Source organism: Heterocephalus glaber, unplaced genomic scaffold (genome assembly GCF_053883595.1).
Source record: "Heterocephalus glaber isolate CG9 unplaced genomic scaffold, H.glaber_assembly_v1.0 deba00000470, whole genome shotgun sequence".
Lineage (NCBI taxonomy): Eukaryota > Metazoa > Chordata > Mammalia > Rodentia > Bathyergidae > Heterocephalus > Heterocephalus glaber.
The window spans coordinates 11,815,224-11,841,678 of NW_028258145.1; the positions used below are offsets into that span (position 1 = coordinate 11,815,224).

Sequence of the window (26,455 nt, forward strand, 5' to 3'; positions counted from 1 at the left end):
ACCATCTTGAAGCACAAGCAGCCTCCATTCAGGTCTTAACTCAAGACTTTGTTCCTAAGTTAAAACTAAAATTCTAGTCGTAACCTAAGTTGTTCATATGTCAGGCCAGTCATAACTCAAGGGTCCACTGTATTTCAATATAATCTGTGTCCATCCTCCATGTACCCTAAATCCTATGTAAATTACTTATGCTAATACAGTGTCAATGCTGCATGAATCATTGTTATACTGTATTATTCAGAGAATGGTGACAAGAGAAAAATCTGTACATGCTCGGTACAGATGCAGGGTTTGTTTTGTTTTGTTCTGTTTTGTTTTTGCTGCTCTGTGGATTAAACTCAGGATGCATCTCTGAGCTCCCCCATTTTTAAATTTAATTTTAATTTAATTTATTTATTTTGGTATATTGAAACAGGATCTCGATAAGTATTTCAAGCTGACTTCAAACTCACAGTGATCTTTTTCCCTCAGCCTTCCAGGTGATAAGATTACAGGTATCCCCCATACCTTTTTATTTTATATTTTGAGGCAGGGTCTCACTAAACAGCCTATGTTGGCCCTGAACTTGTGATCCTCCTGCCTCAGCTTTCCTTCCCAAGTGGGTGCAATTACAGGTGTGCACCACCCCACTCAGCAGATGCAGTTGTTTTTTTTTTTTTTTAATTTTCTTATCTGAGATTGCCTTAATGTATGGATGGAGGACCAACTGTGTTAGAGTCCCATGTTGTGGAGGTAATTGGTCAAAATATCCAGCTTGGCTTCTAAAACCCTACACATATTAGCATTAGGCATGCACATGATTCAGTCATGGCTAATTGAGAGAATATAGGTAATTGAACTCAGGAAGCATTGAGCTAACATCCCCAGCCCTGTGCTAAATTGCCCAGCTTGGCCTCAAACTTGTAATCCTAGCAGTCTGGGAGGCTAAGGCAAGACGATCCCAAGATCAGACCAAGTCTGGGTAGCTTAGTGACTTCATGAGATTCAGTCTTGAAAAAATTTATAAGATGGAGGGTGTAGTTCAGTGTAATGCCCTGGATTCAGTCCCCACAACCACAAAAATAAATAATACAAAATAAAACATTGAGCATGATGGTACACTCCTGTAATCCCAGCACTTAGGAGACTGAGGCAGAAGGATTGCCATGAGTTCAAGGCCAGCCTGAACAATAGCGAGACCCTGTCTCAAAAAAAAAAAAGCACTGTTGGGCCGGAGATTTAGTGGTACAAGGTCCTGAGTTTGATTTCTGGTACCAAAAAAAGAAAGAAAGTAAAAACACCATTTAGGCAGCACTGTTGGGCTGAGGGTATAGCTCAGTGGTAGCACACTTGCCTGTCCTGCACAAAGCCCTAGGCACAACCCCATCATCACCAGTTAACTGCTTTTTACACACACACACACACACACACACACACGCATGCGCGCGCACATGCGCGCGCGCACACACACACTGGGGATCAAACTCAGGACCTTGGGCTTTCGAGGCAGGCGTGGTGCCACTGAGCTAAATCCCTGGCCCAAAAAAATGCTTTTTAAATTTTAGCAATGCTCACGGTTCTATCCAGACCACAGTGTTTGAGCTCCTGGAAACAGCTGCAGTATTTTGTGTGATATTTCAAAACAGGTTGTTTATCCTTGGCCATGTTCGAGTCAGAGTGAGGCTGACTCTGAAACCCTGCTGCTGCCCCTACTGGAATGGGCCACCCGGCATCCATCCCACCTCTTGTTGGCACACAGTAAAGGATTAGAAGATGATGAGCTTGTGAGATAAATCTGCTCTCCATGGATTCCAGGGAACTTTGGGGGTTAGACTTGTCTTAGGGAATCTCCTGAACCCACATTGGTCAGTCATGGTATGGAGGGCTAACGGGACTACAGAGCCTTTCCGGAGGAAACCATGGGCAATTGTGTGCTTGGGCATCCTGATACTCAGCCAGAGCAGCCTGATGGACCTGCTCTTTACACACGGGAGTTTCATGGTGTCCCTGAAGAGCAGCCTCCACCCCACCTCAGTGCTGTCTGAGGCTGGCTCAGGGGCAGCAGCCATTTCACTCACGACTTTGTGATGAAGATGGTGATCACAGTCCAGAAGGGTCATTGGCATTTCTTCCATCCCCAAAACAGTTTAAAAATGACAAAATGTATGCGTATAGAACACAGGCAAAGGTGTTAATTTGGCTTTAATTTAACTTCTTTGTCCTTCTTGAAAAAATCACACATTTCTTTTAGCTCTGCTTTGTGGAAGCTAAATCTGAGACCTGGCTGGCTGCCTGCATAGTATTTTGGGAAGATGATGCCACCTAACCGCTCAGCAGCCATGTGGTTACCAATCCTAATTCAGAGCCCTCAGGACATGTGAAGCACCTTACTCATTCAACCCTGGCATCGAGCCAGAAATCTTGATTCTTTTTATGCTTGCACAGGGCAGAAACCATGTCTGTGTCTATATGTTATTTCCCTGACCACACTGTGTACTCCTAGAAGGGAAGGCTATGGTTGGATTCCCCTGTTCATTTATTCAATAGATATGTTGTGTTTTCTGTTGATTGTAAGCTAAGTGTGGTGGCATGAACTTGTGATCCCAGCACTCTGAGAGGCTGAAGTAGGAGGACCGAAAGTTTAGCCCAGCCTGGACAACAGGCTACACAGTTCTTAGGTGCCTCCTGGGGTCTGTTGCATCATGTGCACATGGTAGCTTTCTTTGTTCAGGCTGATGTAAACGGTGGAACAAGGTGAGTGAACATTTGCTTTGTAAGAAGGTGTAACCCTTCCCAGAAGAGCTGCTAAAGGCAGCGCATTTGTGCCGTCACCAGCCCCTGAAGGCAGGAGCTTCTAGACCCTCCCTGCTGCAGGGCTTTGTCTGAGCCTCCCAGCTGCCTTGGAGCCCCCATTTCAGTGCTTTCATTGTTTCAGTAAGGTAATCGTGTAAGGCGCGAAGAATTCGTTTACCCTGTAATATTTATGCCAGGAATCAACTGGTGGGTCCTCTGTTTGTAATGAAAGGCTGCCACGATGGAGATGTGTCCTTAGACGCTAACTTTGCTCATCTACACCCATCTTTCCTTCTGTACCTCTGGCTCCTAGCTTAAGATATTTCCAGGTGACAGAAAGGAAGGGAAAAAAAGATGAGTCGGGAAAAAGTTGTAAACAGGGAGACAAACCCACAAGTCTACCCTACCCCATACAAAATGCTGTTATATTAAAGGATTAAGCAGTTTTAAAATATTTTCCTGGTAATGTCATAACTCTGATCATAAAAACTATTCACATTGAGGTGACTCCTGTAAAAGAGTTCTGTTTAAGGGCATCCAAATAGGAAGGGAAGAGGTCATATTATCTCTGTTTGTAGACAATAGGATTTTATGTGTGAAAAAACCTAAAGACAGGGCTGGCTGCCATGGGCACACCTAGAACTCCAGCCACTGGACAGCCTGGGACAAGAGAGTTTCAAGTTCAAGGCCAGCCTTGACAGCATAACAAGACTCCATCTCAAAACAAAAACAGACAAAAGGAAAACCAGAGAACTGTTGGAAATGATGAGTTCACAAATTCCCAGGCACAGATGGCAGTCATACGCAGGGTTGTGGGTGCCACTGCAGGGGTGCTGGCAGTGTCCCCTCGTGGGAGCTTGAGGGGTGTCCTGCACTCTATCCAGGGAATCTACTGCACAGTGGGGAACCCAGTGTCACCCTGATCCTAACAAATACCAGACACATGGGGACCTTTTTCTCCTGGAGGCGTGGGAAGCAGCCCTGTGTCTCTGCAATAGAGTTCATGGCCATGGTCCACGGGGAAGGCTGGTGAAGGTTTTCTAGAGCCTCAGGAAGCCCCAGGCCCTCTGGACACTGTGCCTCCCCTCCCGGGATGCTGGCCAGCTGCTGGGTGTGTGAGCAGGCTGTGATAGGCTGAAGGCGGGGGCCTGGATCCTTTTCCGCCTCCTGTGTCCTGCTTTCCCGTGCCCGTGCTCAGGCTCTCCAACACCCAGATGGCTCTCCCTGAGCGAGCACACCCCAGCACCATCCCCGAAAATGAGGAGGCCCCTTGGACAGTCCCTGATGACGTCCACCAGGCTGACGGAGATGACAGAGCTGTGTCCAGACTACAGCGAAGGCACAGTGACGTCAAAGTCTACAAGGAATTTTGTGACTTTTACGCAAAATTGTGAGTCTCCCAGATTCCCCAGCCGATAAGAGTTTTATTCCAATTCCAGGGGGCTTTTCCAGGGTCATGAGGCAGCAGGTCCCAGTGGGAACAGAGCTGGGAAGAGGGGGAGCCCTGGACCTGGTGGCTCCTGGCCAGTGCCTCTCCATGATGTCGTTAGGAGGAGGCTGAGGCTCTGGCTGCCAAGATCTTTTAATGGGAAAGCAGACTAAAGCTTTTAAGATAAGGGGCAGGTTGAATGACACTCTTGAGACTTTAATTTGTAGAGATAAACATTTTTTTCTGGGGAATTATTTCACTAGTTTTTTCACTAGTTTTTCATTCACTCAGTAAACTCTTGGATCCTGCACACCGCTGTGCTGTGGGAGGAGAAAGTTGGTTTCCCGTGGGGTAACAGTGTGTGCTTGAGTCACAGAGGACCGGGACCAAGTGTGCATGTGGGGAAGCAGATCAGGAAGTCAGGTTCCTATAACTGTGTCCCTTCCCCATCCATAAGTGTTCTCACCATTGAAACTTTTTAGAGAAAATCAGTTTTTATGAAAAATTAGCCAGTTAATTATAACTAATCTAATGACACCTATAACTGTCATTCAGGACTTTTAAAAAGTAACTTCTGTCATAGGTAGTATTAAATATAAAGGCAGCTGTAGACATGCACAGTTCCAAGCCAGGACAGGAGAGGAAAGGGGACTGGGAGGGGTCAGTCGGACAGCAAGATGGCTTTTATTTCCCTCCCCCCACACATTGTTAAATACTTCTTAAAAAATATCTGTACATTATCTCCAGACCAGATTAATTTTTTTGTAAACTCATTAAATGTTACTAAGATTAGTAAGTGGAAATATTAATGTTTTATAAAAAATTATTTTCCAAAATGAAAACGGCTTAGAGGGAAGCATGGCATTGTTTTATTTCTCAAATCTTATTAATGCCTGTTTTCATAAATGACACTATCCCATATCTACTTCTGTCTTCCCCTGTGGCAGTGTGTTGTTTGGGTGGAGATGAAAGATGGTCCCTGTGGAATGTTGTTGGGCAGCAAAGACCTTCTGGCCCTCCAAGGGCTTTGGTGCCCGTACACTTTTTGGAATGCGGATGTAAGTGGGAGTGAATCAGATCAGGCCGCAGTGTTCTTCTCCAGCTTTTTTGGAGCTCCATTAAGATTACTGAAATGTGGTGAATCTTTTGAGAAGACTTAGAATGTTAACACCATATATTTTAGCAGCGTAGTCTGGTTTCCAAAATGATTTTTTATGCTTTTAAAATTTCATTCACAAAGCAGTTGTGAGACTCACTGGGCAGATGTGGGGCTCACTATACCTCTCCATGCAGGGATTCTGTGGGCTTGGGTCAGGAGAAAGGAGGAGCACACACTCCGGGACTTTGCTAAAACAGCTGCAGTTCATCTTTGTAGAAGAAAAGAAATCCTTCTCTCCCATCCCACAGTAATTCTGAAATGGCAAAGTAGACACTTGTTTTACTGTGAGCCTTAGCCAGGTTTGGCCAAGTGTGAGGCTGTCTCCTGCTTTTCTTCCTTCTTTGGTGACATTTTAATTCTGTATTCAAGACTATTAAAGTTGAGTTTTGATTGGTGTAAGATTATGAAACTGGGATTTCTTTAATTTATTTTTTTTGGAACTGGGGATTGAATTCACGACCTTGTGCTTTCAAGGCAGGCCCCATGTCACTGAGCTAAATCCCCGGCCTGAAACGGATTTCTGTATGGAGTTCCTTACAGCAAGGCTACAGAGTAGGGTTGCTGTTCTTTGAACATTCAAGAGAAGAAGGCAGGCACACTTGCTCAGGAAATAGCAAAACGTGGAATCAGGCAGGGCAAGGCTGGTTACCCTGTCTGTAAATGGAGGCTTACTGGCCTGTCTGCCTTGAGGGTCAAGGTGAGGACTCAGGAGAATGTTGGAAGGGACATTCCCCAGTGGATCCAGGGAGAGATCAGTGCTGTGCTGGGGACCAGGGACACAGGTGGAGCTTGTGCTCAGAGAAGGCAGAATGGCCAGTGACTACTCAGTGCAAGGGACCGTTTCCATCTCCAGGGCTTTTGGAAACTGCCCTCGCCCAATCCTGTGCCTGCCACAGCCATGCTGCCCTTTTTCTTTCAGGCCACGGAGGTTACAGGGGATCAAGGTCGCTTTCTCAGCCCCTCCTGTGTCCTGCGGTGCAGCGGGATCGCTGATAAGGGAGTTGCCATGGTCACTGGGCTTGGCAGTGGTCACTTCCTGCCTGACTTTACTCTCCTGACCTATAAAGTGTGCTATGTCTCTGCCATGTCCTCCCCAGTGCTGGGAATCAATGACAGCATCTATGGTGATGGATACTCTTTTTATAAGTGGGGGATCTGAATTCTGCTCCTGTGCCTCCCACGAACCAGTAACTCTGTGATGTTGGGTGAGGGCCTCTGTTTCACTGTCTACACTGAGGTTCAGATGTAAAATTCTCTGACTTTAAGAGACATTGTGATGTGTTCATATTCATTGTGTCTCACCAGTCAGTCATTATGACCCGGGCATTGTGGCAAGTGTTAAGAGTTGAGCAGTTGCTTTCAACAGACCCAGTCAAAGGGTTGTGGATACTCTGTGTTTAGGGTGGCATCCAGCCTTCTGTTGATATGCAGTTGAGTTTTTCTCAAAGGGGAAAGAAATTGGCTTTGAAATGTTGGCTTGCAAGTACTTTAAACTACCTAGCCAGCTGTGGTGTACACCTGAGTTCCTTAAAAGTGTATTTTATTTTCTCTTCCTCCTCTCCCCCTCTCTCTTCCTCTCTCTCCTCCTCTTCCTTTCTTCTTTTTTCTTTTGGACAATGGGGTTTTGCTCTGTTCCAGGCTAGCCTCAAACTCCTTGGTCTCCAGCAGTCCTCCTACCTCAGCCTCATAAGTGTCTGGGACTACAAACACGTCCCACTGCACTGGGCTGAGAGCAGCTCTGCTTTCATCTCTGTCCCTAATGCCTGACATAGTAAGCACTTTCTCCTAGAATATATAACAAGAAGAATGCCAAAGAGGTTAAAGACAAAGACAAAAATAGTCAAAACAGGAGGCTCTTTCAGGGCCTAAGATGCCCAGGCAACAAGGTGGACAATTTGAGACTCTGGGCTTTGCAGATCCCAGTACAAGGTTGGGACCATACAGACATGCTCCTTAGGGCCTTGTGTGATTGGGCTGACTACCTCTAACCTGCTGTCCTTTTGTATTGCAGCAACATGGCCAATGCCCTGGCCAGCGCCACCTGTGAGCGCTGCAGAGGGGGCTTTGCGCCTGCTGAAAAGATTGTGAATAGCAACGGCGAGCTGTACCATGAACCCTGCTTCGTGTGTGCCCAGTGCTTCCAGCCCTTCCCTGAAGGGCTTTTCTACGAGGTGAGTCAGGCGGGCCCCTTCTTCCTTAGGTCTCCCCCTCTCCTGCAAGTCTACGTCGGGGACAGGGCTTCAGTGGGGCCCCAGCTGTGGACTGGGGCTGTCCTGTGCAAAGAAGGGAGGAAACCCTAGGGCGGGGCAGTGCCTGGAGGGCATCACTGCTGGCTGCAGACCTAATGCTGGGGGTTGGACCAAGGCCCAACTGCAGCTGATAAGGAAAGAAGTGACACTTCTATGACTTAGCATCTTTAATGGACATCATCCTCTGTGATTAGGGGAGTCACACATCCTAGGGCCTCACACCAGCTGGCCAGCAGACACAGGTCAAGGAGACAGTGACCACAGCTGTCCCTCACTGAGGAGATCGTGACCCAGGACTCACTGTGACTAAGAGGTGGTCACAGTCCCAGATCTGCACAGTTAATTTGGGGCCACTTGGGTGGTCTAGTTGACTTTCAGAAGCAATTATACAAGGCAGATGTCTGCAAGGACCACACTGTGCTCTGGGGAGGTAGAGCTGGAAAGTGTTCCCTTGATGCATCCTCTTCTTACCCTCTTCACTTCTGAGGGAACATCAGCTGATGTTCACCGTGTTTGCATAGGGCTCTAAGCGAGACTGGTTTTCACCTCCTCTCCTTGGGCCGCTCTCCCAACCTTTCCCCTGTAACTCCTTATGTCCGGAGGTTGGAGCAGCTTTGATTCACAGGTATGTGACTGAAAGCGATTGCCACCTCCGTCAGAGTGGGTTCCCTGTGGGAACCCCCTGGGCATCTTCTCAGAGGTAAGATGTATCACTGTAATAGTGACTGAGCCCAGGGAGCCCCAGAGATCGATCCAGGGAATAGCAGTTGCTCTTCCAGTTCCTACCTTGGCTCCCTGCCTGCTGTTCTTTCCCATCCCTCCCCTGCACATGTACAGGTACTGGGGCTGGGCACTTCACTGCTGACTCCTGCTTCTGCCTTGACGGCAGCAGCCACACTGAGCAGGGTGATGCTGACTCACCCTGCCCTCCTGCCACCCTCCCTCCCCTGGGCTGTGACTATAAATACCTCCCAGGGTTATTCCAGAAGATGCGCTGGGTGTTGCCCAGCCTAAACTCAGGGGCTGAAGGAAGGTTTCTATTTTTAGCTACAATGTTTATGATTAATTTACTTTTCCAGACCACAGACTTGTAACCTGCTCCTAGTGCAGCAGTCCCCAACCATTTTGGCTAGGGACCAGTTTCCATGAAAGACGTTTTTTTTCCATGGATGGGGGAGAAGAGTCATTTGGGGATTATTCAAGCACATTACAATTATTGTTCACATTATTTCTATTACTGTTTTTTTTTTTTGGTACCAGGAATTGAACTTGGGTCCTTGCGCTTGCGAGGCAGGCAGCGGAACCACTGAGCTAAATCCCTAGCCCATTATTTCTATTATTAACTATAATATGTAATGAAATAATTATACAGCTTACCATAATGTAGGATCAGTGGGACCCTTGAGCTTGTCTTCCTACAACTAGACGATCCTGTATGGACAAGATAGGCAACAGTGACCCCCAAAGTATGTTGCTTAAGTCCCATCTACTCAGTAATCTCACTTTGGTTGCTGTCACTGCAGAAAACCCCACTTCACAAAGATAGGAGACATAATGTCTACCACCAGATGCACCTGTACAATTGAAGGACATCAGAGCAATTCCAGTAGCATGTCAAGGTTCTTAGCATTTTCAGACAAGGCCAATTGCAGAGAGACTGTAAATGGTGTGTGATTACTGACCTCGACATGTAGGATTGTAAATGATGCTGAAAGAATAATGTGTCAGTACTATGGCTCCCATAGTACTATAGCCTCCCATACACTGCTGCAGCCTCCACTCATCCTCCAGTGTGCAAGAAGGATGACATGTCAAGTGACCACTCAGTGGTGGCATCAGGAAGCTGACCGCCTGCCATTTCCTGGGAAGGTGCCCATGTAGCTGTGGTGGCTCCTAAGTATGGCTTTGTGGACCCTTGATTATCTCCAGTAAAGGGAGGGCCTTTGTTTTTCCTGAAGAACCACCACTTCAGAGTGATCCAGAAGAATGTCAGATCTGTATGGTCTGAACCTAGAACCAGGGGCCTTGGGCACTGTGCCTGGCCTGCATTTGGGCCAGGTTCTTGTTGCTGCCTCAGATTATCCTTGTTTGGGATCCCCTGTGTGCCTTTTCCCATCACAGGATGACTAACAGGAAAGGCCCATTTCTAGTGGGTGGTTTAGGGGCAAGATGACTGACAAAGTGCACTCAGCACTTTGGTCCTTGTCCTGTGGACCCAAGGAGGTCGGTGAGCATGGCAGTGGGCACTTCCCATGCTGCCCCGCCCCGACCTCAGCAGCTTGTGGCAAACAATGGAAATCATGTTTTCACTTGGGTTGAAACAAGATCATCAACTATGGCCCCAGTTCCAGCCTGACTGCCAGAATTTATGGTGTGGAGTCTGTGTTTCCTGGCTTCACGAGACTCAAGGGACTGTTTGGAATCCTTTTGATTTGCTTGACAATACATTTGTATCCATTAAAGGAGCCTAAACTCCTGTTGTGATGACTTGCTCCAGGACACCTACCACAGAGCCTCCATGAGTACTTCTCCCAGGGAGCATCCTCTTGCTTGGCTTTGGGGACTGTGCTGGACATTCTGTATTTGGGGACGTGGTCAGTTTGGGGGCTCTGGGCTGTAGCCACGACATCGTTCCTTTTAGGGTTTTGCCCTTCTTATCCCCTAATTTCAAAAGAACTCACTCTTTTTAAGGAAGAGTCCTGTGAGCAAGGCAGCACAGGGGGAGAGGGGAGCAGCCACCTGAGGCCACATGGGTGGCCACAGGCAATCTGGTCATGCCCTTTGTTCCTGTCTCTTGCCATGGCTTTCCTTTTTTTTCCTGAGATAGGGTCTCTCTATGTAGCCCAGGCTGGCCTTGAACTCACAGCGATTCTCCTACCTCAGCCTCCTGAGTGTTGGCATTATAATTGTGTGCCATCATGCTTGGCAGCCTTAAAAGTTTTACTCAGAGTCTGGGGTGTATCTCAGTGATGAGGTACTTACCTAATACGTGCAAGGTCCTTGATTCAATTCCCAATACTTCAAAAACTTATTCAAATTATAATGAATCTTAATTTTATGTCACCTTATATAGTGTTTATATTCATTCTCTACCTTCTGCTGACAGATGTGTGTGTTAATGGCTGTGAGCTTTGTTTTGTTTTAACCTATCTACATCTGTTTTTTACCAGTATACATCATCTTATTCAACACAGTGAAACTTGATCATTTCTAACTAAGTTAATGGAATTGAGTTTTCTTGATTTCTGAGTTCAATTACTAGTAAATGCTAAACATCCAATTTTTGTTTATACCAAATCGAATTCAGTGGTTAGGTTCAATGTTAGGTTCAGTGGTTAGATTAAACTTAACCTAATATTGACCTTATAAACGGAAATTTGATTTGGTTCTCATCCAGTTCAGTTGTGACCAGAATCATGGAAAGAATTAAGTTTGTGAACCAAGCATTACTGTATCAAATATATTAGAGCTCATTCTTCTGAATTTAAGATTGAAATAAAACTTTCTGGCAGAAAACAAATTACTTTGACTCATTTGATAGTGAAAACTGACTTTAACAATTGAGTTGTGGTGGATATATTCACCAAAAATGCAGATTGTATCTACAACTATAATGGCAAAATTGGATAGACAACTAACACATCATTAAAAATAAATTTTGGGGGCCGGGAATTTAGCTCAATGGTTCCACTGCCTCCCTCACAAGCTCAAGGACCCAAGTTCAATCCCTGGTACCAAAAAAAAACCCAAAAAACAAATTTTGGGGTTTTTTTGTTTTTGTTTTTATTTTTGTACGAGGAAATGAACTCAGGACCTTGCACTTTCTAGGCAGGCACCAGAACCACTGAGCTAAATCCCCAGCCCTAAAACCAAATTTTGGTGATCAAATAATACACAACTTTTGGCATGTAACCTGTGAGGAGCTCAAAGAGTCAAGAGGAGACATTATTGTAAAATTCCTGTGATTTATTTATATGAAAGATTAGCCATCTTTAAAAACAGAGTGAATGAAATGTAAACAGTTCAAGAGGAAAAATGAAGGCTATACACTTTCCAGCTGCTAACATGAATGCTTGTTCATTTCGTTGTTTTGTTTTGAAATGGACGCAGTGTTGCCCAGGCTGGGTTCAGCCAGCCCTCCCACCTCAGTTTCCTGAGCAGCTGGGGCATGTGTGCTTGCCAGCTACACCCATTGTTGATGGTTTTGAATCGGTTTGGGACATTTCCAGATATTAGTATTAAAAGTATGCTAAAATATTTACCCTTTGTAAATATTTATGTATACAGTGAAAAAGTCTGTATGGACAAAAAAATGTGGAAGCGGGCCGGGGATTTAGCTCAGTGGTTCCCCTGCCTGCCTCGCAAGCGCAAGGACCCGAGTTCAATCTCCAGTACCAAAAAAAACCTATGTGGGAGGCCTTGGTCCACATATACATATTTTCTGGGCTGAGGAGTCCACAGCTTTCATCTGATTGGTAAAGGTGACATGTGAGCAGAAAAGCAAGCACAGTCTGAGGAGGCCAGGCTCCAGGCACTGTGTCCTGGGCTAAGTGCACCTTGTATGTTGTTCCCACTCCAGCAGGACAGTGTGTGGAAGGTCCTATACTTTACTTACTTAGAGCCCTGAATTTTTAGGGCAGAGCTCTTACTTGCAAACCACTTTCCTAGATGTCTCCATGAAACAGTTGCATCCCTTCTCTTCCAGTTTGAAGGCAGGAAGTATTGTGAACATGACTTCCAGATGCTCTTTGCTCCTTGTTGCCACCAGTGTGGTAAGTTTTACTGTCAAATGTGAAAAAGCAACTTTCCAGTTGCCTAAGCTGTTTAAAATACTACAGTGCTGATGGGGAAGCTGGGTTTTGGTGCTCATAATATAAATACCATGAGAGGTACTTTATCTGCTCCCTTCCCTATTTTTAACATACAACAACTGCAAAGTGTCTAGTCCTAGAGAGAACTAGTCATATAGATAGCAGAGCAGGTGTTCTCAGCAGAGCAGGTGGCTGGAGTTGTCCCCTGGCAGGGAAGCTCTGTGTGGATGAAATACCCCAGTCGCCCACAGGGGTCACCTCATTGATTGCCAGCAGTCTGTCAGACTGTTGGTAGGGACTGGTGAACCCAAGTAGAATGTGATAAAGGTTTAGTGGAGAAAATTAAGTAAAAATTATAAGAAAATGTGCAGTGGGGACATGAGTTAATGCAGTGGGTGATGCATGTGCTTAGCCAGGTCCTAGGTTCAATCCCCAGCACCTAATAAAACCAAAGAAAAGAAGATAATGAAGAAAAGAAAATATGCTGTGAATTCCAGTTGTCTATGTCAGAAATGCCCCAAAATATCCAAAAGATATCAAGAGAGTCTAGGACATTAAAAGGAAAACCAGATTCAAATGTGATAAAAATAGCCCAAAAATATGGTTCCAGGATCAAACCCAAGGATTCCCATGAAATAAAGGCCATTTTTCTTATGCGTTGCTTACTCTAGGAGATATCATTTAGAAGTCCTCCTTTAGGAAACATAGCCTATTTAATAAATGGTGTTGGAAAAACTGGATTTCAACCTGCCAAGAATTGTTAGACCCATATCTATCACCATGCACTAAACTAAGATCGAAGTGGATTAAAGATCAAATATTAAAACAGAAACACTAAACTTTCTAGATGATAAGTTAGGTAGAACTCTTGAAGACATTGGCATAGGAAAAGACTTTATGAGCAAAACCTCAGTAGCACGGGAACTAGCAGAAAGAATCAACAATTGGGATCTCATCTTATTAAAAAGCTTCTGCACTGCAAGAGAAACCACCAACAGAGCTAAGAGACAACCTACAATGTGGGAAAAAATTTTTAGCAGCTGTACCTCAGACAGAGGACTACTATCTAGAATATATAAAGAACTGAAAAAAATCAGACCCCCTCAAATTCAAAGACCCAGTTCAAAAATGGGCATCTGAAATGAACAGACATTTCTCAGACAAAGAAGTAAAAGCAGCAAATAAACATATGAAAAAATGTTCAACATCACTGGTCATTCGAGAGATGCAGATGAAAACAACACTGAGATTTCACCTCACCCCAGAAAGAATGGCTGCTATCAAGAAATCAACCAATAACAAATGCTGGCAGGGTGTGGGGAGAAAGGAACCCTTTTCCATTGTTGGTGGGAGTGCAGACTGGTGCAAGCACTGTGGAAATCAGTATGGAGATACCTCAAAGAACTAGGGCTGGAGGTCCCATTTGACCCAGCTATTCCCCTGCTGGGTATCTTCCCAAAAGAATTAAAAGAATCATACCATAGTGATATATGTGCACCCTTGTTTATAGTGGCACAGTTCGTAATAGCTAAAGCTTGGAAACAGCCCAAGTGCCATCAACTGGAAACTGGATAAAGAAGATGTGGGGGGTTTTGTTTGTTTGTTTGTTTGTTTGGTACCAGGGATCAAACTCGGGTCCTTATACTTTCGAGGCAGGTGGTGGAACCGCTGAGCTAAATCCCCGGTCCCAAAGATGTGGTTTTTTTATAAAATGGAGTACTTCTCAGCCATTAAAGAACGAGAAACTAGAGACATTTATAGCTAAATGGATGCATATTGAGGCCATACTCTTTAAGTGAAATAAATAGGACACACATGTGTAAATACCAAATAGTTTCTTTAGTGTGAGAAACTGAAAGTGTAAATGAGGATTAAAATGAATAGTTGATAATTTGAAACAGGAAGAAAATGTCCAAAGGGGTAGGGGAAGTGGGAGGGGAAGGGGAAAGGAAAAATTATGAGAAAAGAAAAAAATGGAAACAAAGTCTATGTAAATAGGGAAGGGTGGAGGGGGTGAAGGACGCACAGGTAATGGGGCAAAAATAAGAACCAAGATACATCATATACAGGTACAAGCACCCAATGATAAATGTAAACATATTGTATACTTAAAATGTACCAATAAAAGAATTTAAGCAAAAAAAAAAAAAAGTCCTCTTTTGTGGGAAAAGGTGGTCCTCAACTTTTTTCATGTTTGCTTTAGCATGGAAGGTGCCACCCTGGACTTGCTTTGTTTCTTTCCTACAGGTGAATTCATCATTGGCCGTGTCATCAAAGCCATGAACAACAGCTGGCATCCTGAGTGCTTCTGCTGTGATCTCTGCCAGGAGGTACTGGCAGACATCGGCTTCGTGAAGAATGCTGGCAGGTGGGAGTTCGGAGTGTGCCTTCCGTTGGGGATGTGGGTGGCTGAAGTGGCTGTTACAAGCCATTTTCCCTGTGCGGGGAGGGAACTCAGTGTCCTGGGAAGCATCCCTGGCCCCTTGCAACCCCTGAGGGTCCTGGGCATAGAGGGATTGTGTTGAACATCAGTCAAGTAGCTTGAGTCACTGTTAAGCACAGAGGAGGTTTCTTTTTAAGTCATAGTTTCCTTAAATTATTTTTAGAGATGAGAAACATGTTTCTTTTTAATGATTAGGATTTAAGACTGAATTCCCATTTTGCCCTGCTTAGACACTTGTGTCGCCCCTGTCATAATCGAGAGAAAGCCCGAGGCCTGGGGAAGTACATCTGCCAGAAGTGCCATGCCATCATCGATGAACAGCCCCTGGTCTTCAAGAACGACCCCTACCATCCCGACCACTTCAACTGTGCCAACTGCGGGTACCACATCCACTCCCTGTCACCGCATGGATACAGGGTTTCTGTTACTCCAGAAGAGCAAATTCTCTGCAGCATTCAGGGTGGAAAATTGTAGACCTGATTAAAGTCAGGAGAGTGCTAGGGTGAACAGCTGTGTCCCAGACTAGAGCACTCCCCACCCAGCAACTTAGGGTGGCCGTGTTAATTGCTATCACCCCTCCCCTCACCCTGAGAGTGTGTGTGCACAGACACATGTCCACACGTGCTTGCATGCATGGTTAGTACGTGCAATAGTGTTAACATCATTTTCCACAGGACAGGTTAAAAACAAGTTGTAGACATTGTGACTCTGTGTGCATCTCCTGAGAATGAAGTCATTTTCCCACAGAACAACAATATTCTTTTCAGGGCTAAGAATATTACCAATAATTTTACATCAGATAGGAAGTGCATATTAAAATAGCCCCAGTTACCCTAGAACTATTTTTTAATCACAGTTTTTCCAACATAGGATCCCCAAAAATCTTATTTACAAATACAACTTTTACAGTTGTGATAATTTGGAGTGTTATCTTAAAATATGCTAAATCACATTCATTTACTTTCACTTTGATTACATAGTTTTTTGGTCTTCAGAAAGTCTAAATGAATTGTTAGGCTGTTGTGAGGCTATATGAGTTTTATGGGGGTTTTGTTTTCATTATTTTGTTTTGTTTTGTTTTGAGTGAGTCTAGAAAAGTATTTAAACCAAGTGAAATCCAAACAAGTACATCTGGCTAATTGGGGCCATCTCTCACTAAATGTTTACTGACACAAAATAATAGGTAACTTAAGCATCTGGGGGGGGCAGGATTCTGGGCATTTCATTGTTTTTTTTCTGTTAACCTAATTTTATAATAAGCTAGGCTCACAATAGCTTGTGATGGTTTCAGTAATTGTTAGCAAACTGGTCTCCAAGATCCTCAAGGTTGGAAGGGCAGTACTGAGGCCACCCTTGGCACTGTGACTTCTGAGGGTGGCCATGGGCCAGGATGTGTTGTGATAAGGTGAGCAGCGATGCTGGCTGTGGCTGCTGTGGCACATGTGCCTGGCCTCTTGTGGTTTGCCTTCATCATGAGAGACTGGAGTCCCCCTCAGGCCTGTACCTTTGTTACTCTGGTCACCTCTAGAGCAGGTGGAAGAAGTCACACCTGTTATAGTAACCTCTTCCAGACCTGCAAACACGCTGTCCATGCTGGCCACCACTCCTCTTGGCAGGGCTGCTCAGCAGCCTCCTTCTTTTTCACAGGAAGGAGCTGACTGCCGATGCCAGGGAGCTGAAGGGGGAGCTCTACTGCCTGCCATGCCATGACAAGATGGGAGTGCCCATCTGTGGGGCCTGCCGCCGGCCCATTGAGGGCCGTGTGGTGAATGCTATGGGCAAGCAGTGGCATGTAGAGGTGAGTGCTTGAGAGGTGGCTGACGTACGTGTTAAGAATGTAGAATAGCGCTGCTGGTTTTGTCAGTAAGGATGTGGATGTGCCTTTGTTCTTCAGTCTCCTTGCTGCAAGATGTGCCATGATTCAGGCCCAGCAGCACCCCCTGGTGATGAGGACTCCCCAGGTGCCCAGCTGCACTCTCAGCAGTGTTGTCAAAAAGGGCCCACACCCTTACACAACCTAGCAAAGACTCATCATGTATCTTCTCTGAAGAGAGCAACTTGGGGCTTACTTTAGTAGATGGATAAAATATGGCACTTAATAAATGACTTTATCAATTTTTTTCCAGCATTTTGTTTGTGCCAAGTGTGAGAAGCCTTTTCTTGGACATCGCCATTATGAGAGGAAGGGCCTGGCATACTGTGAGACTCACTATAACCAGGTACAAACTATACCCGGGGGACACCAGGGTTACATTTATGGATTTTTAGCTACCAGGACACTTGTTGGAAAATGTACATTAGTTTACATAAATTTGTTTTTAACTTTTTGAGAAATAATTTCAGACTCAGAAAAGTTGTGAAATAAAAATATAAAGAATCCCCATGTATCTCACATTCACCATTTCCTGTGTCATTTGCACGTATTGGATCTTGCTGTGCAAATCACAACCTTACATAAACATAGACATCTTAATCTGCAAATACTTGGATGCATGGATGCAAAACACACATCTTTTTTTTTTTTTTTTTTTTGTACCAGGAATCGAACTGGGGTCCTTGCGCTTGCACAGCAGGCGGCAAAACCACTGAGCTAAATCCCCGGCCTCATATAATGAGCATTTGACAATAAGCTCATTATATCTTCACTCCTGAAAATTTTCATGTCTATTTCTGAAGAATAAGAGCTCTCTTACGTAACTATGGGCATTGATGCTGTGACAGTACTTTAAATCCATTTACTTTAGTTTCATCAGTTGGCCAAATAATGTCTGCATAGCAATTTTTTCTACTCCAAGCCTGGATCCAGCCTAGGCTCTCAGGTTCCTTCAGCCTCCTCAGAGCTGGAGCATTTCCAGGGCTTTAATAAACTGATCCTCATGTGAGCTCACCGGCCACTCCTCGTGCCCAGGGTAACGTGGCTGGAACTTTTAAGCAGCACCTCTCCTCGGAGCACTGGTGATACCAACTGATGTCTGCCCTGGGAGTCACAGTTGCCTGCGTCTGACAGCCAGGCAGTGGGCAGCATCCTGCCCTCTGCCCAGTGCTCACCAGGCACCATGAGCCTCGCCCGCTCTGACTGAAGGCAACCCCTAACTCTGAGTGTTCTAAGTAATAGAAAGGAAATCATTTCCATTTGAAGGAAGCTAGTCAGCGACCTTGCATTCATTTCCTCTAGAAGTGGTACATGGTAAGTTTCCATAGCCATCTCTTCGTCTCTAAGTACCAGAAAGAACTGAAGTGTCCTGAGTGATGAATATTCAAAGTGAATTCCAACACACCTTGACCTTTTGGTATTGCTTTCTTTTCAGCTGTTTGGAGATGTTTGTTTCCACTGCAACCGTGTCATAGAAGGCGATGGTGAGTGTCTGAGTCTCTGTGCAGCACCAGCTTGACACAAACACTCGTGGCCATGTGAACACTGATAAGGCTGTTGTTGTTGTGTGGGATGAGGTCATTATCGGTTACTTTTTTCTCTCTTTGGCCTGTTTCCCCAGTAAGGGACCACAAGAGAGGTTAGTACCTCAGACTGGGTGTGTGACTCGTGGAGGTGAGTGCTTTAGGCTGCTTCCAGTTTTGTCAGCCGGCCATGGGACAAATTCCCAGTTCCTGAGAACCCTGATGTTTGGGAGCATGTGACGCCCCACAGGAACACCTGGCAGCCCCCGCAGCCTCACCAGGTCCCATGGCCTCCCCACTGGTGGTCAGGCAGGGCTGGCTGGCAGCAGAAAGGAAGCAGCTGTGTTTGTAGAGTCACCAGTACAGGTCTGCCAGGGAATTCCTGACAGTCCTGACCCTCCTAGTTCTTAGTGGACATCATGGGCTCAGCAAAGGTGTTGCAAAAGGGTGTCCCACTCAGTGTGAGAGCTGGCTCAGGAAAGCGATCCAGGGCCATGAGAGTAACCCTGAGCTTGTACTAGGGAGCCAGCTGCCAGGTGGAGGAAGCGCTTCTGCTTCTCTTATTGTCAGTGTTGGCAGAGACATGCCTATAGGCAAAAGGTTCATGTCTGGATTTTTTAAGAAGTATTTATTCTAGGCCAGTGGTGGCAAACCTATAGCACTTGTGCCACAGCAGGCTGATTGTATCATTGAGAGCTCTAAAAGGTTTGCCATCGTGGGCCAGGGATTAAGCTCAGTGGTGCTGCCACCTGCCTTGAAAGTGCAAAGTCCTGAGTTCAGACCCTGTTACCAAAAAAAAAAGAGATTTGCCATCTCTGTCCTAGGCCATCTTTCTTTGATGGACCTAAAGACTGAGCTGTAGGACATGCTCAACAGGATATGAGTGTGAGTGCCACCTCATCCATGGGCTGAGGGGTACAATCTTTGTGTCACAGATTCCTAAGGAAAGGGAAAAGTTACTGTGAAGACCAAAGAGGGCAATAATCTCCCTACATGGAAGACCTCAGTGCTTGTTTTCCATGCTTGTATTAAGAATATGAAAACTGTAGCCTCAATAAGTGAGTAAATGGGTTGAATCTGAGCATTTTAATTAATGGCGCTGAGCTTATCTTCTTTTGAGCGAGAGAGATTCTTGAGCCCTTCCCCTGGGTGCCCTGGGAGCTGCCTTAGTTCACTGCAGAGCTGGGAACTGCAGCTCCCTGCCTCACTGGGTTCCGCGTGTCCCTGTGACCAGTCTCTTTCCTCTCCAGTGGTCTCTGCCCTTAACAAGGCCTGGTGCGTGAACTGCTTCGCCTGCTCCACCTGCCACACCAAGCTGACACTCAAGTAAGTCTGTGCCCTCTGTCCTGGGGATCCCAGGGCTGAGGACTCAGCGACCTTTAATAGTATTAGGATTTTCTTAAAAGAATTATTTGATCCCTTATTTCTTCTTTCTGTTGAAGTCTTCTAAAAGTAAATTTTCTTCCTTTAATTGTTCCCTGTTCTTTCTTCTGTTCCTTCTTTGTCCTGCTCAAAGGGATAAGTTTGTTGAAATTGATCTAAAACCAGTCTGCAAACACTGTTATGAGAAAATGCCAGAAGAATTTAAGAGGCGACTGGCCAAACGGGAGAGAGAAGCAAAGGATAAGGACAAGCAGAAAAAGAAAAAGCCAGTCTGTTTGTAAACTTTTCTGTCCCTTCTATCACCATTTCCACTTTCTTCTTTGGTTAGTCCTTGTAGAGTTTGTTTTTGTTCTGTCTTTTGCTTTTATCTGTTTTCCTTCTTGGCATGCTTTTGTGACCATCAGAGATTGAAATACAGTATTGTCCTCCACAGTGTTGCTTCTTTTGCTGAATTATTAACATTATAAAGCCTAATGAGGCCCACAGCTACTACGAGTTGTGCACACACGTTCCCATTACTTGACGACAAACTTGCCTCTGCTTAAATCAGTGTGGCAGTGAGGTCTTTTCTTTCAATACATAGTGGGTAAGTTTTAAAGTACTTTTGTCTAAGAACTATAGCTCCAAGATCCTGGTCTGTGGTTTGTTTGCCAAAAATCATTTAATTCAGAATTCTAAATGTTTGAAATTTTTTAAAACCACATGTGTTCCAAGTTCTCGGCCACGTTTCATGTCTATGCAGTCTCATTTACATATGAGACACCCACTGTCTGAGGTGTCCCACGTGTGCCTCATTTAATGCCTATACTCCTGTTCCTGAATTCATTTCCCTAACGTCTTCAAGCTCTTTCATTCCTGATTTTTATGGGAAGTATTTCAATCTTTGACATTCTGTTTAATTACTAGCATGGCTGTTTTATTTTTTACCTCATGGTTATTACTGTGTCTGAGCTCTAAAACTCTTTTTTATTATTTCACTTTTCATGTTTCCTTCTGTAGAGGAAGTAAAAGGCAAATATGAATTTAAAATGTTGGAATACTTGCTAAGTAGTCTCTCTAAAAGCAGGAATAACTTATTTAAACTTTCAAAAGATGGCAGCTTCTGCAGCTTTTGTTCTAAGAAGACGTTGGGAGAAATTTTTAACTTAGTGTTGCTATTTAAATAATCAGACTGCCCTGGGAGGCATTTGATTTCCCTGCTGGACTGCAATATCCAAGGGACTGTCAGGACCAGTTTCTCTGTGAAAAACAGCTGGAGAATAATTCTCAGTGGGATATTCTAAAAACAGGAAGTTTTTCATTTTAAATATGTGGTTAGGAATTAACTTTGTTGTTAACATTGCTGTTTAAAATTACCTCAAAGCAAATAATCTAGTGTACTTTAAAATGCATGAAGAATTATGTCAGATTTTATAATTTTCATCAGAGATGACCATGTACCACTAATTTGATCCACAGATGCCTCTTAAATATAATTTCACAGCAACTGAACAAGTTCTAGAGTTATATATATATGTATATACTCAAAAGAGCCTGGATTCCAGTAGTACTAAGTGGCTGCACCTGCCTCCTGGAAATGCATTACCCATGGTCGAGAGACCATGTGAAAGTTGTCCTGTCTGGGACCATGTCTGGTTGTACATGCCTGTAATCCCAGCACTCAGGAGGCTGAGGCAGGAAGATCACCATGAGTTTGAGGCCAGCCTGAACCATATAATGAGACCCTGTCTCAAAAAAGGGGTGGGGGCTGGGGATTTAGCTCAGTGGTTCCACCTCCTGCCTCACAAGTGCAAGGTCCCAAGTTTGATCCCCAGCACCAAAAAAAAAAAGTTGTCCTGTCCAGGACTGTTTACAAATACATTCATAATATGTTTTGCCTGAGATTTTAAAAGAAGAATCAAGTTCTGCGCATAGCTAGCAGTTGTAAAATACCTCTATCTCCCTTACCAACCTTTGTGTGAAGGTTTATGATTTAAGATAATTTTTTAAAAGATGTAATGTGGACTGAGAGTGTAGCTTAGTGGTAGAGCACTTGCCTGGTGTGCCACACCTGGGTAGAACCCCAGCACCACGAGGGGCAGGGCAGTGTTTAACACTCTTCAGTGGCACATTCAAGACTGTCCCGTTAGGCAGCTGTGCCACCGGTGGTTCAGAGCCACTTGGCAGAGAGACATGCAAATCATGGCTCTATCGTGAACATGTTAAGGTGTGTTTCTGTTTTGTTTGTGTTTAGGGGATAAAAGAAAAACCATTTTATACTGGAAAAGATGAAACCTTATAGCTACCTAAATTTAAAATACTAAGATCATTTTGCCTCCAATAAACCATTCACATTACAGAAAATAATTTCTTACTTTAAGTCATTTAAGGTATTCTCATGTATTTTACCATTTCTTTTTTTTTTTGGTACCAGGGATTGAACTTGGGTCCTTACACTTGTGCAGCAGGCGGCAAAACCACTGAGCTAAATCCCCGGCCCAGTTCTCATGTATTTTAAAATGTAATTCACTTTACTTACCTAAGTTACATTTACATTAGATTTCCTATTTATTTACCACAGAATGAAATGGAATATACATTCTGTGTTATTCAAAGAGATGTATAGGAACAATTTACATGGACAAGTTTTTCAACTGATACTATGAGTTTGTTACATTTACCTCAAGAATTGAGGTTATGGGCCGGGGATTTATCTCAGTGGTGACGCCACCTGCCTCACGAGTGCAAGGTCCTGAGTCTGTTCCCCGGTACCAAAAAACAAAACAAAGAATTGAGGTTAGAATTACAGTCCTTTACTAACATAAATGTAAATGTCATCATTCATTGTGTTCATATGGTTCAGTAAAATTACTTCATTTTATTTATATGTTTGTGTTGAATACGATTCCACTAAGTTTGTTTTTATAATTATTGTTTTTAGGAATAAATTTGTGGAGTTTGACATGAAGCCCGTCTGTAAGAAGTGCTATGAGAAATTTCCATTGGAGCTAAAGAAAAGACTGAAGAAATTAGCTGAGACCTTAGGAAGGAAATAACTTCTTTATTTTATTTTTCTCTTCTGTGCAAAGATTACCAACATTAACTTCCCTTGAGCCATCCTTATTTAAAGCTGCATCTTAACACAGTTGAGAGTGAGGAAGGTTTTTTTTAATCTCCTTTTTCTCGTTAAGAAAATTAAAAAGGCCCCCAAAATTAAGAGTCAAGGGCTGGCAATGTAGCTCAGTGTCACTGCGCCTGCCTCACAGTGCAAGGTCCTGAGTTCGATCCCCTGTACCAAAAAAAAAATTTTTTTAAAGAATCAGCTATTACCTTACTCATTTTTTTCTGAAGTGTAAACATTATTTTACTTTGTATTCAAAAGAAAATTATTCCTCATTGCTGTTGGAGAAGATACAGGGGATAAAAACAAATCATACGCAGTCTTAGTATGTTTATCCAACTAGTAGTTATAAAATGAATATACACGTCACTACAAAATAAGTGTATTCAGAACTACTTGATTTTATTTTTTTGTTAAATGCAGTAGTTATTGTGCTTAGTTTTTATTGTGTTCGCTTTGTGAACTTCTTCCTTTGTACAATTACTGAACACAGTAATGGTAACTAATAGTATATCTTTTTCAATTTTGTTCAAAACATACTGAGTATCTAAAAATGCAGCATTCTTTTACATTATTGGGAAAATGAAGTATTTTTTTTAACTATAATACAGCAACTGTGCTTCTAATCTTAATGTTAAACATGTGGTCTTTGAATGGGACATGAAATTAAATTTTATCTAGCTTGGAATGTATCACTTTAAAAAGTGGATTTATATATATTGGTCATACTGCCTTTATAACTGTGCTAATATCTATGCTTTGTACATAATCAGACTTGCCTTAGAAAAATACATACCTTATTCAGGAATTCTGGCTGTTTCACATACTGAGTACAAAGAATTGCATTGACTGAAATTGGTAAAGTCAAATTCATTTACTATAGATTAATTAAATTTAAAAACACTTTTTACCTTGTTGAGAAGCCTATTGAAATTAATTCCTATAGGGCTGGAGATGTAGCTCAGTGGCACCACACCTGCTTGGCAAGCGCAAGGCCCTGAGTTCAATCCCCAATACCAAGGGGGGAAAAAAATTAATTCCTGTCTTAGAAGACAATGTTTTGATACGTGTTTGAAGTTTTCCTTTTCAGATCTCATAATTAATTGGATTTCATTTACTGCAAGTAGGAGGTATAAATGATATCTTTAAATTAGAAAGGGGGGCTGGGGATTTAGCTCAGTGGCACCTTGCTTGCCTTGCAAGCGCAAAGTCCTGAGTTGCATCTCCTATACCACACCCCCAAAAGAAGTTGTTAAGAAATTGTTTTCATATCAATTTTAGGTCAAAATTAGTGGATTTGGGCTGGGGATTTAGCTCAATGGTTCCGCCGCCTGCCTTGCAAGCGCAAGGTCCCAAGTTCAATCCCCGATACCAAAAAAAAATTAGTGGATTACTCTTTTTTTTTTCCGGTACTGGGAATTGAACTCAGAACCTTCCACTTGCAAGGCAGGTGTGGTATCACTGAGCTAAATCCCCAGCAGCCTGGATTAACTTATTTTATTAAAAATTTTATCCTGAAGTACCTGGGCCACTCTTTCTGGATAAACTTGTCACACAAAGCTTTTAAGAACATTTTTTAAACATTACTGCTGCTGTGTTAGCATTTAAAAAGAAAAATGCCAAATAGATTTCTGAGAGGAAAATGATTGGTTTTTTTAAAATTTCTGACATACTGTTTTACCATAAAGAATATCTCAGGATGCTCCAGTAACATACTTCTGTGCATGAATTTTGAATACTTGATCATGCACATTGTAGAATAAATTGTTTCTGTTTTCAGGTAACTTGTAAACAATTTGTTTAATGTTCCTTTAAAGTTAAAAGAATTATCATAAATGATTGAAAATAATCACTGTATAGTTTGAGACTGTCTGTGCTTAGTAGTTGAAAACAGTCTATGCATTGACAATAAGAATCAAAGCCCTTTGGTGTGCCTTCGTCAGCTAGCAGTGACCAGCAAGGAAGACTCTATTAGTACAATCCTGTGCATCCGAGGGGAAAGGGTCTGTAGGCAGGACATGGCTGCTGAGTTTTTGTGCCTCCTATACCAGAGATGTGGAACAGAAAAGCAAGCTCTGCCTGCGCTCTTGTTCCCGAGGCTGCGTGACCTGCAGGACAACTTTCACTTTCGTGACTTGTGGCCAGACCCCTCTTCTAGCCAGAGGCCCCGCAGGGACTCTTTACTATGAATTTATGTTTCCCAGAAGCTCAGCTTGAGAGGATAGGCAACTTAGCTAGAAACACACAGTCCATTCTTATGTGGTGGACACTGCCAAGCCCTCACATGTGGAAGGAGGAAGATGCTGAGAAGTTTAGAATGCAGTGGGAGGGCAGACCCAGTCAGTTTACATTTCCCAGACTTCCCCTGCTGAAGACTGTAGGCAGCAAGCAGCTCTTTGCGCAAAGTCCTACACAGCTATCTGAACTCTCCTATTGCTCTTACAGGTTTCCAAGTGCTCTTTTTCCTCAGCAAGCTTGTGTCATTGGGGAAAACAGGTGCAGCTGAACTCTTCTTTGGGTCATGTTCAAAGCCTTAACATTGCACCTGTTTAGGTCATTTTGGCCCATCCATATTTGCCAAAATAGCCATTTCTAAGTTAAGGAAATGTTGAAATGGGCTGATAGTCCACCACATGTTCCCCTATTGTCAGGGAGCTTATCAATAATTGTTTTCTCTGTAGCAGCCATTGCAGTATACTTTTGGTGCCTAATAAATGTTCATAATTATCAAAAATAAGCTGTTGTGTGTCATTTAATTGGAATGCTCTATTTATATGAAAAATATATATGTAGATGTAAACATTCCTGCAATGCAGTAGAACATTCGTGTACATAAATAAAACAAACGAGCCAGTTCCTAAGTAGGAGTCAGGTCTCAGGCCATCCGAAGTGGTGGTAGTGTCTGTTTTTTGTTTTGTCTTGTTTTGATTTTTCAGGGCTGGAGGGCAGCGCGGGTTTTGAAACGAGGTCTTGCAATGTGGTTCATGCTGGCCTTGAACTCACTGTGTAGTCCAGGCTACCCTCAAACTGCCAGGATCCTCCTGCCTCAGCCTTCTGAGTCCTGGGGTTACAGATGTGTGCCACCACACCTGGTAATTTTCCAGTTCTTGGCACAGGACATAACAAGACTCACATGCCCTGAGAAGTGTGTGCAGTACTGGGAGGGTGCCCATGCCCACCGGACACAGCTCTCATGGAGCTGGGGTAGTCCCTGCACCTGCATGTACAGGCTGGCACCTCCAGGGCTCCCAGGTCCCCCTGCACACTCTTCTCCATCTCCATCCTTCAAGGCACCCAATCTTTGGGGACAGCGGTAACAGCCCATGTTCCAGACTGGGAGCAGCTTGACGGTGCTGTTGTCCCCTCATCATCCCTGCAAACCCTCCCAGTCACAGGAGAGTGGTGCAAGAAGACATGAAACAGGGCCGAGGATTTAGCTCAGTGGTTCTGCCACCTGCCTCGCAAGCAGAAGGCCCTGTGTTGGATCCCCATACCCAAAAAAGGAGACATGACACATTGCATCCCCGTCACAGGCGCTCAGAGCCAGAACGCTGCTCCCTCTGCCCACAGGACAGCCACACAGCCCAGAGGTCATCATCCAGGTCATCCCACCACACCTGTCCCTATGCTCCCTTTACGCTGGGTTGAACTACAGTGAGGGTTTGCTTAACGTGAGCCTGTGGTGTTGTGACAGTGGATCTGACAAACAGGAA

General features: G+C 44.0%; 1 protein-coding gene across 13 annotated transcripts in view; it reads left to right on the forward strand.

The window, feature by feature from the left end:
• The window catches only part of Lims1 (LIM zinc finger domain containing 1), a 126,195-nt gene extending 100,716 nt beyond the window's left edge, over positions 1–25,479 (forward strand). For 5 of the 13 annotated variants that reach the window (XM_021258155.2, XM_087204223.1, XM_087204224.1 and 2 more), the window contains 10 exons: positions 7,372–7,531; positions 12,315–12,381; positions 14,668–14,788; positions 15,094–15,243; positions 16,511–16,661; positions 16,990–17,082; positions 18,172–18,220; positions 19,510–19,585; positions 19,776–19,965; positions 22,563–25,479. In XM_021258155.2, coding sequence (XP_021113814.1) covers positions 7,372–7,531; positions 12,315–12,381; positions 14,668–14,788; positions 15,094–15,243; positions 16,511–16,661; positions 16,990–17,082; positions 18,172–18,220; positions 19,510–19,585; positions 19,776–19,923 — 1,015 coding nt within the window. In that variant the 3' untranslated portion in view covers positions 19,924–19,965; positions 22,563–25,479. Of the gene's footprint in view, positions 1–3,829; positions 4,163–7,371; positions 7,532–12,314; positions 12,382–14,667; positions 14,789–15,093; positions 15,244–16,510; positions 16,662–16,989; positions 17,083–18,171; positions 18,221–19,509; positions 19,586–19,775; positions 19,966–22,562 lie in introns of those variants that run through there. The other 8 variants (XM_087204225.1, XM_087204221.1, XM_004844510.4 and 5 more) reach the window with 6 other exon arrangements.
• Positions 25,480–26,455: the final 976 nt, after the last annotated feature.